Source organism: Dendropsophus ebraccatus, chromosome 3, assembly GCF_027789765.1.
Source record: "Dendropsophus ebraccatus isolate aDenEbr1 chromosome 3, aDenEbr1.pat, whole genome shotgun sequence".
NCBI lineage: Eukaryota > Metazoa > Chordata > Amphibia > Anura > Hylidae > Dendropsophus > Dendropsophus ebraccatus.
In genome coordinates, this window is record NC_091456.1 from 179,000,455 (window position 1) to 179,020,545 (window position 20,091).

Genomic DNA, 20,091 nt, shown 5'->3' on the forward strand with positions numbered 1-20,091 from the left:
CAGTGTGAACCTAGCCTTAGGCTGGGTTCACACTGCGTTTTTCCTATCCATTTAACGTATATGTTTTATGGGGAAAAAAAATGGATGCAATTGATCCCTTTGGATCCGTTTTTCCATTGACTTCCATTATTTAAAAAAAAAAATGGATCAAAACGGATGCGTTTTTTTTTTTACGTACCACGTTTCTCTGTCCGTTAAAAGTAACCAAATAAAAATGGATGCGTTAAACGGATAGGAAAAGCGTAGTGTGAACCCAGCCTTACCTTCATTCTCGATGCTGTTGCTGTTGAGCACTGCCCCGCCCCATAGTGCCGATCCGGTTCAGTTCTTGGTGACCTATGATGTCACTAATGTTTTGGGTCCATTGGAAGCCAATTGGGCTAAATCTATGGTGCCAGATTACCAATGTCGGTATATCCGTACTTACCTGTCTACACCTGCTCATGGCTATTTCTCTGTATATATTTACACACGACCCGCTTTCTCTTCTCACCCACTAGACTGAGTCTTGGCCTTTGCCTCTCTACGCTTGGATTTCCTGTTGCTTCCATCTGGGTCCATGGGCTTATCATGTCTATCCGAGCCAAACGTTGTGCAGCAGCCTTTTCATCTTTAATTAAAAAGCAATAAATGAAACGTATAAATGCATGCGAAATGAGCCGACATCGGGATATGCCCGGATTCTTATAATGATTCCACTGCTGTTATTTATTATGCATCCTCTGCCATCATAACGGATCCGACTGGCAAGCACCTCGGGGGGGTTCTGTGGTTCTCTATACATCTATCAGTATACAGTTAATTATTCATGTAGCTAACAAGACAACATAGCATGCCGTCTGATTCTCCTACTAGTGGAATGTTCTAGAGATGAGAGAAAATCAGACCCTGCTGAGACGACAGTGAAGTGACGCCATGATCTCATTGATATTCATATAGGGCTCATATTCCTGAAATGCCGGTGAGAGATGACAGGTATTGTGCTATATGGTGTTATCATCTCATGGAGGCTCGGCGGGGACTTAAAGGGACTGTCAAACCTCTCTGTTATGTATAGGTAAATGGTGCAGTTGGGTTTCCCATTGTGAGCTTGCATTCAGCTTGGCGACCACTGGGGCCTTGGAAGATTTCCAGTATCCGTGCGGAGGAGTTGATTGGAACAAGGCCAAAATGGCTTAAAGCTCCACATCTGTAAAGGAAACTACTTGATCCTCCATTCTGAGTAACAACCTATTGCAGGAGATCTTCCATATTGTGGCTTGTAGAGATGAGCATGTTCGAGTCCGATCGTTTGGCATTTTATGGTGTCTATAGATAGTCTTGAAGAGAATCCTTGAACTCCCGTATAGATGAGTCTGTTATCCCATCTGACTGCCTTCTGCCCCTAAGTGTTGGGTTTCCGTCCTAATGGGGTAGTACAAGTCCCAGGTCTTTTGTCACTGGGTAGAGCTAGCTAGTAGTATCCTTCCTACTCAGCTGAGCAAAATTCAATAGGGAGGAGCAGCTAACTTGCACTGTGCTCTACTGCGGTACAGTCTTAGAGTTCCTCTTCTTTCTTTAGGTGATTTTCCTGAAACTAGAAAAATCCACAATGTAGGCAAAGAGTTTCCCTGCGGGTGAAGTCTAGCAACTAATGGAGGTTGAATCACTAGCTCTGGGGAACAGGCTAAACACATCCTGCCTGTCCTGAAGCCAGGCACTATCTAAAACTAAAGGGAAGTCTAGACTATAGAGGGAAGTGTGTGTGTAGCTAAACCTAGTTTTGACTGCCGCTGTGCTGTGGGAGAGTGTGACACCTAGTGGTTGGAGTAAGATACAGCATCTTACTGTCCTAACCGTGACACTGAATAAAACACTTTTGCCTAGGTGTAAGAAAAGAAGAAAACACGTAGTGAGACACTACATCTATCCAAGAACAATAGTTTTAGGTAGTTGAAATCCAAGTAGAGATGAGCAAACCGGGTTCGTGTTCGAGTCGATCCGAACCTGAACGATCAGTATTTGATTAGCGGGGGCTGCTGAACTTGGATAAAGCTCTAAGGTTGTCTGGAAAACATGAATACAGCCAATGACTATATCCATGTTTTCCACATAGCCTTAGGACTTTATCCAAGTTCAGCAGCCACTGCTAATCAAATGCCGAAAGTTCGGGTTCGGATCGACTCGAGCATGCTCCAGGTTCGCTCATCTCTAAATCCAGGATGTCTGATCAACATCATCTGTTGAGAAGAGTCCAGAGACTCACATAGATTGAGATTGTCAGGTTCGATCAGCTTGTTTCTAATGTGTATGAAGACTATAACCCCTTCCTAAGGGCAGTTTGCCCCATTAAACTTTCCTACTCATAAGCCACCTGTTGTCTCCATCCTATATCCCCCATTCATGTTTACTGAACCAACCAGCTTCTGGTCCACATCTCCTCCCATTCTAATGCCCCAAACACCATCATGGCCATTTTGAGGGTTTGCTATGGCTCCTTAATCCAAAGTCCCAGTGCTCATTGTCTTATCTTATTGGATATACACCTATCTCTGTAATAGAGTAATGCCCCAAAGGGTTAAATCACCTGCTAATCTACACCAAGTTCTACTTCTGCCTATGTGTGTGCTATGTAATCTTCAGTATGTAACTGTTAAAATTAAAGGGATTATCCAGGATTGGAAAAAAACATAGCTTTCCTTCAAAAACAGCGCCACCCCTTGTCCTTAGGTTGTGTGTGGTATTGCACCTCAGCTCCATTCACTTCATTGTAACTGAGCAGCAATACCTCACACAACCTAAGGATAAGAGTGGCGCTGTTTCTGAAAGAAAGCAGCTATGTTCTTCTAATTCTGGATAATCCCTTTGATGTTCAGTAGACGGGAAGTTGACACCTGATGAAGATTCTTACAGCTGTAACCCGAAGCTTCTAAGACGTGTCAGACAGAGGGAAGGAAAGAGGGGATGAGTGACCCCTGAAGAACACAGAGGCCTTCCAAGCAGGGAGTCAGCATCCTTAACAACAGGAGATGGAGTTCCCCTTTAAGTGGCATCTGGGGAGTTGTTAGACAGGGAAAGGTTTGCAGTAACAACTCTTCCTCCCCCATTATGTCAGTAATAGAGACATGTTTATGAGACTGACACATCAGAGGAGGGAAGGAGCAGATTTATGCATTAGGCGGCAGGAGATGTCAGAATAATGCATCTAATTATTGGGATATTAATGGAGACGAGACGCTGTTCCTGATTACTGGGCTCATTATGCGTTACCTGATCTGATTGCATCACATGGATCTATATGTGGCAGCAGTGATTGCATTCCCAGATCTGTGCTCTCCAATGTGACCCGAAACCAGAGACGCCCTGCGGCAACTGACCAACCCTTGACGTGTGACCCAACGACTGACCAGCAAGACTTATGCTGCGTTTACACGTAACGATTATTGGCCCGATCGTACGATTAGCGATGTCGGATTTACGATTTTTTTTTTATAACGATCAGCGTTTAGATGATACGATATATCGTACGAATATTCGCACTGCGATCGTTTTGCGATCGTTTAAGCCTATCTCACACATTGGTTAAATCGGCGAACGAGTGTTCACACGGAACGATTTGCGAATTTTTTGCGTACGATGAACGACGATTTGATGACCTGATGAAAGATCAAAATGTACGATTTATCGTGCGTCGTTCGATCGTTCGCTGCGTTTACACGTACGATTATTGTTCGAATTCGACCGTTATCGCGCAAATTTGCGCGATAATCGTTACGTGTAAACGCAGCATTACAGCCTACACGATTAACAAAGTATACGTCAAAGTTGGTGCCCCTCCCTCCTTTCTTTCTGGCGCCATTCACTTCACACAAATTGGCTTAGGGCCCTATTACACTGGACGATTATTGTGCGAAAAAAATCGTTAAATCATTCGAATTTAAACAATAATCGTTCTGTGTAATTGCAGGCAACGATCGAAAAATCGTTCGTATGTCGTTGATATAGATCTAAACTTAAAATATCGTTAATCATTTGCTAACCGTTCGCTAATCGTTCGCTGTAATTCCGCGTTCGTTCGCTCAAGTTCTGCATTTTTTCACGAATCGTTCAGTGTATGTGCACATTGTTCACTGTTTTGCTGGGATCAGAAGGAACAAACGATCGTAGTAACGATCGCAATAACGATCGTAGTAACGATTGTAACTAACGACAATTGTTCTATGTAATATGGGGAACGATTTCAGGTTAACGATAAAAAAATCTCGTTTGCGATTGTTTATCGTTAGTCGTTAATCGTTAAAAATCGCTCAGTGTAATAGGACCCTTCCTTCAGGTTTCTTCTATATGCTGTATGACATGGTGTTATGCTGCCACCTAATGGTGGATTGATGTCACAGCGATAATGAGTAGGGTCCCCATTCATTATCCATTACACAAAAGAAAATTCTCTTATCCCATTCTCTTCTCTGAACATGAAATCCTGTTTAGTTCAGTCAAGTGAGGAGGTGGAGGGATTGTCTGGTCGCCTCTCCTTCTATTATCTAGGACTTATTTCCTGGGAACACTTGGGGTTAATACAAAAGTACCTGTAAAGTGCTCATAAATGTCACGTCTGTCACCCCCCGACTACCTGCCGAGCTGGTGGCCCTGTTATATAGATATCAGTAGAAGCATTCAGAACATGCCTTTATGGCCTGTTTCTTTGTTTTTTGTTTTTTTATTTTCATTAAATAACACCTTTATTTGGTCTGTGAATAGTGTCAAAGAGGCGGAGCCTATTGTGTTCTGGGCCCTAGCATCACCCTTTGCATAATCAGCGGCACTTATAAACTTGTACACTGCTCATACAACACAGTGAGGTGTAGCCCTGCTACGGCTGAGGGAACAATAGGCTCCGCCTCTTTGACCCTATGTACATAAAAAGTTTTTTTTGGGTGTGTGGAAATAAAAACACAGACAAGGGCAACAAAGGTGGCTTCTGAATGCGTTTTATTAATATTTATCCAGCGTTGCCGCCAGCTTGGTAATCGGTAAGAGGGTGACAGATACGTTTTAAAAGGGTACAGCAGAAAGCACTGTGTCAGACTGGAAAGAATACACCACTTCCTGCAGGACATACAGCAGCTGATAAGTCCTGGAAGTCTTCCGATTTTGAATAAAAGTAATTTACAAATCTTTATAACTTTCCGACACCAGTCGATTTGAATTTTTTTTTTTTTTTTGGGAGAACCCCTTTAAGTCCTTCCTATCTGATGACATATAGGAGGATTTTTCAGAAAGAAAGGAGTGTCAAAGACCTTGAGGTGCACAAGCACCACATAGCACGTCTAGGACCTGCACAGGCTTCAGGCTAGGCCTAGAGACATTATGGCTATGACATTATCCCTCCCGCATTCACAATGTGCATGTAACAGGGAACCATGGGGGACCGGGGAGAGGTGAGTGATGACAAACACTCCAGAATATGTTGGTGACATACAGTATAAATAACAGAAATGACTAATTCCAGCCGGCTGAAGTCATCGCTGTGGCAGAACCTGTGAATATGTATGACCATTATTTGGCAGTGGAGGATGTTCCGCCAATCCGGGCTTCTTCATGACGTCTGTAGTTCTCACATTGGCAGATGCTGATTGAATCCAAGGGCTTGGAGCGGAAACTCCTATATCTGCCTATTACCACTATCAATAAACTACTGGTGTGTGGTGTTTTTTTTTGTTTTTTTTTTACTAATGTTTTACAGCTTTTTATGTAGATATTCTATTATGTAAAACCTTAGATAGTGAATGGTGGTCACCCAGTGGCTGTAAAAAAAGATTTATAAAATATAATAAAAAATGAAATGAAAATAGAGCTCCAGCCTATAAGTCCCGGTCGGGCAGGGGGTGGGACCACATTGTCACCGCTCATGGACCACCGCCCACCTCCTGCACTTCCCAGTCTGGTGATGTCATGTCCGCTCGGCCAGTCAGTGATTAGAGACCAACAGAGAGCTGGTGACCTTGCTGTGTGGGAGCATGGGGACAGGTGAGTATAGATTCTTTATTATGTTTTCCCCACCAGCACCCCCTGCCCATCTGGGATATATTGACAGATTATCTATAGCCCATATGGCTATATTAACAGATTAAACGGTCAATGTCAATGGTCATTAAATGGTCAATGTTGCTTCAAACATTTTTGATAACGATATCATTTTTGTAATTCGCTTCATTTACTAAAATAAACCCCAGAAAAAAACAGCTCTAAAGTTTTGACCACTAGGTGTCTCCTTTCACTGCCTGTTGTCAGGGGAAATCTGTCTCCAATAACAACCCAAGCAAGACAGATTGCAAGAAGCGGGGAAAAAGAAACAGATTAGAACATCTAACATTAAAAAATCTAAGCCATACATTCCCCTTTAAGAATAACCTATCAATGTTTTAATCCTGGAAAATCTCTTTAATGAGATCTGTCAGCAATAAGCCTACTTGTTGATGGTCTCCAGTGGTACACCGAAATAGGAGGAAAATATCTTAACACAACAAAAACAGTAAAGATGATATATGGGCGACGAGTTAATCAATGTTCTTCATAGATAATGTGCTCTCCTGGGTCCACGCACCTTCTAAAAAAATCAATACTTCTGTGTTGGTGTATACTGTATATATATATATATATATATATATATATATATATACAGGGGCGGTCTTGGCATTTCTGGGGCCCCAAGCAAAGTTATGTCTGGGGCCCCCCTCGACACACGTTCCAAAACAATAGACCGCTGTGTGTTGCCCCCAGTAGTATATACCCCTTGTGCGCTACCGCCAGTAATATATACTCCTTGTGTGCTGCCCCCAATAGTATATACCCCTTGTGTCCTGCCCCCAGTAGTATATACCCCTTGTTTGCTTCCCCCAGTAGTATATAGACCCCTGTGTGTTCCCCCAGTTATATATAGCCCCCCAGTGTGCTCCCCCAGATGTATATAGACCTCCTGTGTGCTGCCCCAGTTGTATATAGACCCCCCTGTGTGCTGCCCCCAGTTGTATATACCCACTGTGTGCTCCCCCACTGTATATAGGCCCCCTGTGTGCTCCCTCAGGGGTATTTAGCCCCCCTGTGTGCTCCCCCACTTGGATATAGACCTCCTGTGTGCTCCCCCACTTGGATATAGACCTCCTGTGTGCTCCCCCACTTGGATATAGACCCCTGTGTGCTCCTCCAGTAGTATATAAACCCCCTGTGTGGTTCCCCCAGTAGTATATAGACCCCCTGTGTGCCCCACCAGTATTATATAGACCCCTTGTGTGCTGCCCCAGTAGTATACAGACCCCTGTGTGCTCCCCCAGTTATATATAGACCACCTGTGTGCCTCACAAGTAGAATATAGACCCCTGTATGTTCCCCCAGTAGTATATAGACCCCCTGTGTGCCCCACCAGTAGTATACAGACCCCTGTGTGCTCCCCTAGTAGTATTTAGCCCCCCGTGTGCTCTCCCACTTGGATATAGACCTCCTGTGTGCTCTCCAAGTTGTATATAGACGCCATTCTGCTGCCCCAAGTAGTATAAAGCCCCCCTGTGTGCTCCCCCTGTTATATAACCCCCCTGTGTGCTCCCCCCATTTATATAGACCCCCGATGTGCGCTCCCCCAGTTAAACAGACCCCTGTGTGCTCCCCCTCCCATATAGTATATAACACAATAAAACAAACACTTATACTCACCTGGGTCCGGGCGTCTCCTCTTCTCTTCACTCTTGTTGTCGCAGGAAGGGTTTTCCCTGCGATCACAAGAGGCCGCACTCCCCTTGTTCTGGCGCCGATGCTCCAGTGATGTCACAGCGCCGGCACCACAAGGACAAAGCTGCCACTTGTGACCGCAGGGAAAACCCTTCCTGCGGCCACAAGAGTGACTGACAGGAAGGGAGCCAATGTCTCCCGCCCTGTCAGTGCTGCTGCATGTAACTATGAGCGCTCATTACGAGTGCTCATAGTTACAGTTCAGATGGCAGCAGTGAGCGGGGCAGCGGCCCTGTCCAGCGGTCTTGAGCACAAGAGCGGGGTGTGGGGGCCCCCCTGGATGTTGGGGGCCCCAAGCGATCGCTTGGGGTGCTTGGTGCCAAAGACCGCCACTGTGTATATATATATATATATATATATATATATATATATATATATATATATACATATATATAATTAGAAAAAAGGAATAAAATAAAGAAAATCAGAAATAAATAGTAAGCAATGCAATTTGATTTATTAGTTATAAATAAAGTACAAAAAATTCCACAAAATGTGAATTGAAGCCAGTACACAAGTTCTAACGTCTCCTCGGTAATGCACTATTGCTTTTATATTGAGAATAATAATAATAAATAATCTTCTAGCATTTTTTATTCTTGTCTTTTTACTTGTTTTTTTTACTATAAAATATTCTATATGTAACAAAATGTTCCACCACAGCAAATCAGACAGCAGTAGAGATTACACAACCGAGAATGACCATTTCTCTCATCCACCTTATTAAACATTTCATTCCAGGAATTGACTTTTTTTTTTTTATTAGTATTGAAATTTACTATTTTAAAGATTGATTTTGGCCGCTGCGCACGTACACAGTATGAGGAATGGGGAATATACTAAGGCAGAAGGGAAGGAACACATAACAACCAATCAGATCACAGCTTCTAGTTCCAAATCTGACAAAGTGTGATCGGATTGGCTGCTGTGAGAAACATGTCCACTTCACGGGTCTGCACAAAGCTTCACTGAGCACGCTTGAAAATGGCGGCGAGTAGCCGTTGAAACGTTGCGTCTGTATGCTGCACTTGCTTTTCCAATAAATACTCACCTGAATTTCATTTGAGGAGTGCTGTGGATTTTCCTACACTACTAGATAGATAGATAGATAGGAGATAGATAGATAGAAGATAGATAGATAGATAGATAGATAGATAGATAGATAGATAGATAGATAGGAGATAGATAGGAGATAGATAGGAGGTAGATAGGAGATAGATAGGAGATAGATTATAGATAGATAGATAGATAGATAGATAGATAGATAGATAGATAGATAGGAGATAGATAGATAGATAGATAAATAGATAGATAGATAGATAGATAGATAGATAGGAGATAGATAGATAGGAGATAGATAGATAGATAGATAGATAGATAGATAGATAGAAGATAGATAGATAGATAGATAGGAGATAGATAGATAGATAGATAGATAGATAGGAGATAGATAGAAAGATAAATGTAGAAAAGTCCACAGCACTCCAGATGTATGCCAAAATTGTGAGGTGATTTATTCAAAAGAACATGTGGAAATTAACAGCAAACACAAGCGCGACGTTTCGGTGGCATATGCCACCATTTTCAAGGTGGCACGCTTGAAAATGGTGGCATGGGCCACCGAAACGCCGCGCTTGTGTTTGCTGTTAATTTCCACATGTTCTTGGCATACATCTGGAGTGCTGTGGACTTTTCTACATTTATCTACATGCGGTCAGTGGTCTCTGACCTGGATCTGCTGGCACCCGCTACTACCTGCAGGCAAAGTGCTGCTGGAACTTTTTTATTGATCTAGATAGATAGATAGATAGATAGATAGGAGATAGATAGGAGATAGATAGATAGATAGATAGATAGATAGATAGATAGATAGGAGATAGATAGATAGATAGATAGATAGATAGATAGATAGATAGATAGATAGGAGATAGATAGATAGATAGATAGGAGATAGATAGATAGATAGATAGATAGATAGATAGATAGATAGATAGATAGATAGGAGATAGATAATAGATGGGAGATAGATAGATAGGAGATAGATAGATAGATAGATAGATGATAGATAGATATTGTATACCATATAGTAAATAGGTATTGTATATGCTGTAGTATATAAGTATTGTATACCCTGTACTATATATAGATAATGCAGTGTGCAGTTTGCAGGATCCCTCTCGGATAGAGAGCGCACCTTATTTGCATGCAGTAATTGACTGGTTTCGGTCTCCCTGGTCCCCCCGTACTTGTGGAGACCACTGTTCCCCATCACTGGTGTCGGCTCTTCTGGGTATATAACATCGCTGCCAGGTTCTCCGCTTTATATATCTCTGCTATTAATTAAAACGAGAATATTGTGAAAAACATGAGGTTTAGGCAAGCTGCAGATGTGCTGGTGCATTGTGGTACTAGAGTACCGCGACCTGCAGTGCTCTGTGCAGGACAAACTCAGCTCTGCTACATCTGTACACTGGACACTCCTGCTGTCTGTCATAGGTCTGGGACATTATAGCTATGCGGATAATTAAGCTGACAATACGCATTAGATATACGTCTACTGATAGCTTAAAGGGATTATCCAGAATTAGAAAGAACACAGCTACTTTCTTGCAAAAACAGCGCCACCCCTGTCCTCAGGTTGTGTGCGGTATTAGAATTAAGCTCCATTTATTCAGGAACAAGTGGTGCTGTTACTGGAAAAAACAGCCATGTTTTTCTAAGCCTGGACGCCCCTTTAATATAAATGGGGGACTCTGTTAGGGGAGAGAGGGGGATCAGGCAGTGAGGATCAGACTGGATCCTGGAGAGATAATACACCCCAGAGGTGGCAGGCGGTGCATTTCTCCCCTTTCTGCAATCCAGACCCATGCAAGCTCAGTCGAGTCGAGCATGCACAACATATATGGCCAAAATGACAGCTATCTTATGTCTATGATCACCTTTAAAAGATTAGTTCACCCCAAATAATTTTTCTTTCAAATGAACTGGTGCCAGTAAGTGCTAGAGATTTGTCATTTACTTCTATTAAAAAAAAACAAGTCTTCCAGTACTTATCAGCAGCTGTATGTCCTGCAGGAAGTGGTGTATTCTCTCCAGTCTGACACAGTGCTCTCTGCTGCCACCTCTGTCCAGAGCAGTAGCAAATCCTCCTGCTCTGGACAGTCCCTGACATGGACAGAGATGGCAGCAGAGAGCACTGTGTCAGACTGGAAAGAATACACCACTTCCTGCAGGACATACAGCAGCAGATAAGTACTGGAAGACTTGATTTTTTAATAGAAGTAAATTACAAATCTCTGGCACTTTCTGGCACCAGTTCAGTTAAAAGAAAGAAAAGTTTTTGCTGAACTACCCCTTTAAAGCCTCTGCCGACTGATGAGAGTTGCAGGAGGGACACTACATGCGTCGTCACGGTAATAGGAATGAAGGCGACAAAAAGATAGAAGAAAAAAAAAAATTACAAAAGTGAGTTTTGTACAGAGTTGATTATAAAACTTTAATCGTACAAAAGTGATTTGCAGACAAATGAGATTGTACAGAGCACTCGGCATTGTTTCCCATTCTCCTCGGTACATCGGTATGACAACAATACAAGCCGTTATTATCAGAGCCCAGAGAAGTGGCGCCTTAAAAACCAGCTCTGTGTGACGCTCCCAGATTACAATAATTGGATTTTACATTAACTTTCCTCTTTACTCATTTCAAAGTGAGAATATTACATTTTCCACCAGGTTGCCGGGTAAATTAGTCATATTTTACCGTATTACTGCCGGACGACTCTTTGGTTCTTCAAGGGAAAATATAGCTTGGCCATAAATACAGTTTATTTGTATTATGAAGAGCCATAGACCGTTGCGACATAAAGTATTCAGGGATAAAACATCCATTTTTCTCCATTTAGAATTTAAAGGGGAAGACGAGAACTGTTTTTTAGGCCTTAAAGGGGCTTCTTGATTGTAAAATATATTTGTAACTGAACAGATATTAGCCAATAAGGTTATTTTACATCCTTTTATGCTTTCCTGGTCTTTATTGCCCTACTTCCTGTTTAGTACCCATCCTTTAACAAACTTCCTGTTCCTGTTGTACACCCTAGCTGGGATTTCAGCCAACTCCGTAACTCTCTGACTACGTTGGAGGCTTTTGTGGGTTCAGTAGCAGGGTTATAGTCAAGGGAGATAGAGTTGGCTGAATTCCCAGGTAGAATGTACAGCAGAAAGAGGAAGTTTATTACAGGATGTGCACTAGACAGGAAGTAGGGTAATGAGGACAACAGAGCACACAGCCTGGATCAAAGGTGGAAGGAGGCCACAGAACAGTAGTAAAATATTTTTTTTTTAGACAGGTATGGATCTCCATAATTACAATACTATATCTTCATTACTGGTAATTATGGGGTCAAAAGAGAACTGATAAAAGACATATAGACGGAGATTTATCAAACCGGTGTAAAGTAGAATTGGCTCAGTTGCCCCTAGCAACCAATCAGATTCCACTTTTCTTTTCTCACAGACTGTTTGGAAAATGAAAGGTGGAATCTGATTGGTTGCTAGGGGCAACTGAGCCAGTTCTATTTTACACCAGTTTGATAAATCTCCCCCACAGTATTAATCTGGACCCTTTTTTTTTGGGCTGTTCTATGAAGGTAAAAGTCTAAAGATCAATCGATCAATTCCGTAACTCTCAATAACAAGAAGATACGTTACTCTGCAGCGGCCACTGCTGGGTAAAAGTAGTATTACATACCACCATTGAAATAAATGGTCAACCATGTAAAATACAGGTGGGCCGGGTCCTCCAAGGTAGGAACTACTTTTACCTAACTTAGGGTTCTCTCCCTAAAAAAAATTGCAACAATAGGGTAACAGTGACTGTCTCATATGTGATATTTAGCCTAAATTCTGTAATAGGAACTATGGGGGAGATTTATCAAACATGGTGTAAAGTGAAACTGGCTCAGTTGCCCCTAGCAACCAATCAGATTCCACCTTTCATTCCTCACAGACTCTTTGGAAAATGAAAGGTGGAATCTGATTGGTTGCTAGGGGCAACTGAGCCAGTTTCACTTTACACCATGTTTGATAAATCTCCCCTTATGTTTCCCACTATAAGCAGCCATTATAAGTTTCTGGACTAACTTAATGGACAGAGAAAACCAACTCCTTCTCCATCCCCATCTTGCATCCCCCCACCCCACTATATGTTGAGAAGGTACGTTGGGGGGGGGGGGGGGGGGTACGACAAAAAGAGGCAAGAAACATTCTTTTTCATGAATAAACATCAGTTTACTAAGTCTCCTGGACTGCACGGATAGATGCAGTTTGCATGACATCACTGTAATAGCTCTTTATATATGTGCATATATTCAAGTCACAGCAGCTTTATGTGAAATAAAAATTTTGCTCGTAAAAGACAAAAAAAAAAACAAAAACGTGAAAACTCTCCATAGAGAGCAAATGCAACAATGGCAACGCCATGGAAGGGCACAACGATTACCCTCGTCCTTCCATAGGTTCGGAATATTAACAGATTTTTTTTTTTTTTAAGACGGATCTTGTCATATACTGTATATATTATAGCATTAGATTCTGTTCCTTCGTACATCATACATATAATTTTCCTTTAAATAACCACATTAGTCATTAGAAATCAGCTAGCGACTTTGGTTCTGCGTCCATTCCAGTAAACAAACCTTGAAATTTAAAAGTAGTTGAAAATGTAAAAAAAAAAAAAAAAAAAAAGCAGTTTAAAGGGGAACTCCACTTTTATAAAAGAGTCATGATGTCATTAAGAGACCACTTGGGTGACCCCCTTTAATTCTGAAAATGAAGGGACTGTAGTGTTCTGAAATTTTTAAGATTTAATTTGACCATTAAATATTTAAAAACATTTTTTTTTTATAAATTCCCCTTTAAGCTTGAATATAAAATGTATCCTTAAATAGAATAATAGAGTCCCCGTTTTCTTCTGTCAGGTTCTTAAAAATTCTATACAGGTAGAAATGACAAATTTTTACTAATTAAAGGGATTATCCAGGATTAGAAAAACATGGCTACTTTCTTACAATTAGAGCGCTACCCCTGTCATCAGGCTGTGTGTGGTATTGCAACCAAACTTCATTCACTTCAATGGCACTGAGCTGCAATACTGCTTACAAACTGAGGACAAGAGGGGCACTGTTTCTGGAAGAAAGCGATCATGTTTTTCAAAGCCTGGACAACCCTTAAAACTAGTAAAATAGTGTTGTAGTAAAACATTTTAAATTTACATACACAGAAGAGCTAAATTTAAAAGGATTGTCCACTTTTTACAATCTCTTTTTTCTTAAAAGGGTTGACACAGTTAATTTGGATTTTTTTTTTTTTTTTTAGGGAAACCTGGCATCAAGTGTTCAATTTCCCTGCACTGCCTCCGCAGGAGAAACTGGGAATTACAGGCTAGCCCAATTACTCCGTTTTTGGGTTACCCTTTGGCTTTTGTCGCACATAAAATGTTTAATAGACGGTGAGGAAAGTGAAATGGTCATCTCAGTTCGATTATGAGTGCAAATAATATGTATATGTGCTAAACACGTCCACTATATTGCAGTTATCCACTAGGTCACAGCATACAGAATCAAAGGTTTGCATTCGTAAGGAATGTATCCAAGATTACAGCACCACAGTAATACAGTTCATAATCACACACCCTGAATTATTATTACTTGATTTTTTTTTTTATCGTTTTCCACAAGATAAAGATTTCATTTGTTTAAAAGTTACTATCACATGCAAAGCATTCCAGTCCAGAGCAATGCAAAATATGAGGTAATAGGAGTTATGTATATTTATAGATATCCATATATAAAAAAAATTAGTATCGTCTCTAAATAAATAAATTATAATTAAAAAGGCCAAAACAACTATAAAAATAATTAAATAAGAACCCACAAAAAAGTCTACAAGTTAGTCATAAATTATGATTGTTAAATATAAGGCATTGAAACTCACAAAACCCTGTAAACTATCAACAGTTGATTCCTACGGACTTGAAAAAATCGTTCTACAGTGTCGTATTCTCACGAGATATTTAACACACCGAACCCTATACACCGATACGATCTGCGACATTACGCTTTTACTGTCAAGGGTTTCATACGTACAAATAACTTCCATTAAAAACTTGGTGCTTTTTGTCCTTGTTTTTTTTTGTTTGTTTTTTTGCTTTTTTTTTTTCCTTAGAAAAAATGTGCTTGTTCATTAGGCGATAATGTAATACTTTTTTTTTTCCATCTTGACACACTCATGGGCTTTATACGTCATGCATTGATTGTTCCAGGCTCTGGGGGAGAGGGTCTATGGTTATACCCCATAGAAGACCCCTCTAATGTCTGTGGTTTATAGTTTACTCTGTTTATGCTGGAAGGGGTTATGTAGGACCCCATGGCCGTCCCACTGTTTGGCCTGGCCTAGCACCCCATGGCTGTCCCATATCAAGCTCACAAATTGCATTTGTAATTAAACAAAGGTAGCCATAGACATAAAATTAACAGTCCGTGAATTTTTGAATATTGTTTATGATGATTTTTTTCTACAATTTCAATGATTCTCTGAGTATGACAGAACATTTCCACTGTCTTTAAAAAATCAGGTGATTGCAAGAACAAATCGGTCACTGTGGAAATTTTTATTACCAAAATTTGCTCTGTTATAGCTTCGGAGTTCTTCAAGGTTCATAGATTTTGACTTTCGGACCCATGGTCCATAGGATAAATTCTCATAGTCCCACCTTGTGGTCACCATGGCGTGGCTTGGCAGATCAGGAGATTGACTATGCCGTATACCTGAAGCCAAACAGGGTCTCCTGAGCCACGTCATTTAGACCACAAGGTGGTCGTCAAGCTGGGACCGAACCGAACTAGTTTTATTACCATAGACTAGAGTTGAGCGAACTTTTTGTAGCATTTGGTTACCGGTGGCTGAAGAAGTTGGATGCAGCCCTAGGGAGTCCTGGAAAACATGGATACAGCCATAGGATGAACTCAAGTGTGCTTGACGTTTGCTCAACTCTACCATAGATCAATAGTTCTTGGACAGACTGGACAATTACGGCTATGGCCACCTCAATTTGTGCTCTTACTCATATAGCTAGATATTTGGAATGAGCCCATTGTAGCAATGTTTTTTGGCTGGACACATACTAACATGTATATTCCGATTACCATAAAGATAATGGTTACTCTAGGGTAAAAGCCTAGGAAATCTTACAGTCTTGGGCACAATGGTAACATGTATTGGCACAAAAAGATACCCTGCGATTTAAAAAAAAAATTGGGGGAAGAAATTTTAAAATTTTTTGGGGGAAATCCACGTTCGGCTATGGAACGCAACATGGGTTGTACTAAAATTTTTTAAAAGTTACAAAAGCAAATAAAAAAAGTCTTTATAGATACATTTTGGCACCTGCACTGTAAAGTAGAATACAACCCATTGTAACGGATGTAATAATCCACGGATCCCATTATCAAATAAATTTAACGTCTCGAGTGTTCGGCTAATGGCGGCACTAAACCAGCTATTACATTGGCTAACATCCAGCTCTTCGACACTCATGGCTGCAATGTACTCAGGACTCTCGGGGATACTGAACCATAACAATGGAGAAAATGGACTCTAGCGGCCATTGTGGGATTAGTCTTCATATAACAGGCCCGGCAAAAAGCAGAGTAAACCATTGTAATAATCTGAGAAGTTGTTTGCCCTTTAGATAACCCTCTGTAAACATAACAAGTGTAATAAATAAATTACTTCAAAGTAAAAAAGAAGAACAAACTAAGGCTACAAATTTCCTCCATTTTTCTGTAAACAGGATTTTTTTTTCCCTTTGTAGCCTCTTATTTCGGAAGGTTGGGAAATTTGATCGTCTGTTATGGCTCACCCAAGCACAATAATAAAAAAAAAAAAATAAAAAAAAAAAATACACAAAATGAGAAAAAAAAAATATAAATAAAAAAATAATAAAATAATATTTGGTGCAAAATTAGGCTAATAGCAACATGTCCACCACAAGATGACTAGGGCATCAAACACAGAACATTTTTTTTTTTAAATAAGCTAACATGCTCCAGATGCCGTCCACATAAATACTGTAGCTAAGTACCCCTACTTGATTCTACTTATTGGAGAGGTATATATACAATCCTTTGAAGTGCAGGATTGGCAAGCCAGACTACCACACTAGTACCTCCAAGAGCTAGTCTCCATCTCCAGCGATCGCCCTCTTTGGCTCTAGGAAGGCCAGCTTCCAATGCAACAGGGCATTATGGCTGTTAAGATCCTCTGGTAATTGTTACATGCCCACAATTCGTCTACTGAATAATGTGCTTGCAGGCTGTCCTCTAAAACAAATGGCTCAGAAGGCAAAGTTTTGCTGCAGGCAATGGCCACGTGACCTGATAAGGAACATGGGATCCTGACAAAAGTCCTCGTTCTCTCTCTCTCAACTATCTTCTCCCAGTTGCGTTTCAATGTCCACTCTGCAGATCGGACACTTCTTACTGGTGGCCAACCACTGGTCAACGCAGACTTGGTGGAACAGGTGCATGCAGGGTAACCTCCTGGTGGGGACAAAAAGGAACGGGTTAGTGAGATTTGGCTACAGTCACATGGCGCCATTGTGAAGGTCAAGTTACAAAGACTTGAGTCTAGGGTTGGATTGGCCCACCAGAGGACTGGAGGATGCTCCGGTGGGCCCCCATTTTTAGAAACTGCACTAACACTGACTGACATGTTGTTTCTCACCGCTTCTTCATTGACAGGCCCCCAGGGTCATTTCCTGGGGTGGACCCAAGATACCCCAGTCCGACACTGCTTGGGTCCCCCTGATAACACTTCCTATTCCTGTAGTTTAGTATTGTCGTAGGAATTTTAGACCTCATAGCGACCTATCAAAATTCTTCATTCGTACTTAGTGTTGACTTGGGTGGCTGAACTGTCCTGGTTTGGCAACATTCTCTGAACCCGAACACTAAGTATTTGACAACAGAAGTTGAATGCCGCCCTAGGGTTGCCAGGAAAACATGAATACAGTCTATAGCCTATGGCTGTATCCATGTTTTTCAGGACTCCATAGGGCATCATCCAACTTCTCCTGCTGCTGAGAGTCAAATGCCAAATGTTCCGGTAAAGACAGCGTTGCCGAACCAGCACAGTTCGGCAAAACTGCTCAACGCTATTATTGGTTATTATTCATATTTATTAAAAAGCTTGATTCTGATTGGCTGCTACAGGCTCAGTGTCCCTATGATAATAGTAAACTGCCAGAGCTCAGTGTTATCATAGGGACACTAGGCCTCACAACAATTCATTACTCATTGTCTTATATTGATCAAAAGATAAAAACCTGATTGTGATTGGTTGCTGGCCCAGTCTCCCTGTAATAACAGTAAACTACCAAAGTTATCATAGGGACATTATGTAGAAGATAGGAAGACGGTACTTCGTGGGTTGGTAGTGCACAAGGTGGAATAGTCCAGTAGTATGGGTAGAAGAAACCCGGCACTCACCAAATCAATCAGAGCTTATTTATTCTGTGCAGTATGAATCAGGACTTCAAGTACGCGTTTGGGACAGACATGGCCTTCATTAGCAAGCTGGCCAAAACGCCTACCGAAACGTGTATCCTGATGCATTCTACACAGAATAAATACGCTCTAATTGATTTGGTGAGTGCCAGGTTTCTTCTACATATGATAGGAACATTAGGCCTCATAGCAACCAATCAGAATTCTTCTTTCAATGTCCTATTACACGGTCCGACACTCTCTATAATTGACCTGGCTCCTAGATCGATGCTCATTTAGTAAACTTATTTCAAGCTTGACTAGCTTGGCGGAAGGACTGTACATGCTCATTGAACGGCCATTCTGAGCTGCTAAAAAAAAAAACAAAAAAAAAAACATTGACCTCAGTCACATATCTTCCCCTTGTAAAAGGAGATGATAGCACAGAAAGGTGAAAGGTGCCAACCCTTATAAAAATCCATAGGGAGACATTTTGAATTATTACAACAAAAAAATTAGATCACTATAACAATATAACAATAGACAGATGTAATAAATTTACAAAAATAGACAATATTTTTTAGTGGACACCCCCTTTAAATGAGATCCTGTGTTTGTTACTGTAATGAGGGGGTGAATGAAGGAGACCAGAGGACTTACCTCACATCCTCTCCATCTTCAAGCATTGACAGGCAGATTGTGCACTTTTCGTCCGTATCCGTCTCCTCCTCATCTTCTTTTGTGTCTTTGCCATCGTGTGGCATTCTCTGTTAGGCAGTAAGAAAAAAAAGTCATAAAAAAAACTAAGAAATTATTTAAAAAAAAGTACAAAAAGTTGGATAAAAAAAGGGGAAAAGGTCTGAAAGATGGAGGAAACGGGGACAAATGTGTAAGGATAGTTACAAAAACTTTGGCCCTCCCTTCTCACTTATGATGTCATTTGGGAGTTAAAGAGAACTGGTCACCATATAAATGCTATATAATCTATCACCATCATGTTATAGAGCAGGAAGAGCTAAACAGATTGATATATTGATTTGTGGGAAAATATTTAGAATAACCTGCCATTTATTGATTAAAATCTCGGCCCGTTTCATGCTTAGGAGTCCAGTGGGAGGTCTTATGACTGGACTCTTTGGAAAAAAATAGTGATTTCAATTCTGAATCTTTTCCCACTAAGATATATATCAATCTTCTCAGCTCTTCCTGCTCTATAACAAGATGCCGATAGAGTTGATAGCATTTTCATGGTGAAAGTCCAGAATGTACAAATAGGTGTAAAACATCTAGGAGTCTAGATACAGATCTTGCATTGAAGGCCCCTCCTGATCACCCACCCCACTCCAAAACCATAGGAAAAAAATATGCAAATCAGTTCTTCTTTGACAGTAAACCAGACCATAGTCTCTTCTAAAACATCAAATTAGCACCCCCTAATCTACCTGGTATTACCATGTATTACATGGATGCTCATTCATTTAAACAGCCCCATGTAATACCACGTTTCTCCTGTAGTGGCCGCTGCAGGATACTGATCCTGAAACACTACGACCAATAGCTGATTCCTATATATATATATATGGGTAGATGAATATGAAGCACAGCGTGTCTCTTACCTTCTTGTATTTGTGCGGAAACGTACACCTTTCTATGATGTTCTGCACGGCTCCTCGAGTCACACTTCCCAGTCTGTCTTCTAATTGTAGCAGTTCCTTTAAGTGGAGAAAAACAGCGATCAAACAGATGTCCTTAGACCTACACCAAGATTACATATACTCATGCACAATGAT

At 41.0% G+C, this 20,091-nt stretch overlaps 1 protein-coding gene across 1 annotated transcript in view; it reads right to left on the reverse strand.

Moving 5' to 3' along the window:
* Positions 1-17,238: 17,238 nt before the first annotated feature.
* ARK2C (arkadia (RNF111) C-terminal like ring finger ubiquitin ligase 2C) overlaps positions 17,239-20,091 on the reverse strand; it is a 73,932-nt gene continuing 71,079 nt past the window's right edge. Inside the window, exons 6-8 of the mRNA XM_069964847.1 lie at positions 19,918-20,013; positions 18,962-19,068; positions 17,239-17,356 (exon numbers count right to left, since the gene is read on the reverse strand). Coding sequence (XP_069820948.1) covers positions 17,239-17,356; positions 18,962-19,068; positions 19,918-20,013 — 321 coding nt within the window. The remainder of the gene's footprint in view (positions 17,357-18,961; positions 19,069-19,917; positions 20,014-20,091) is intronic.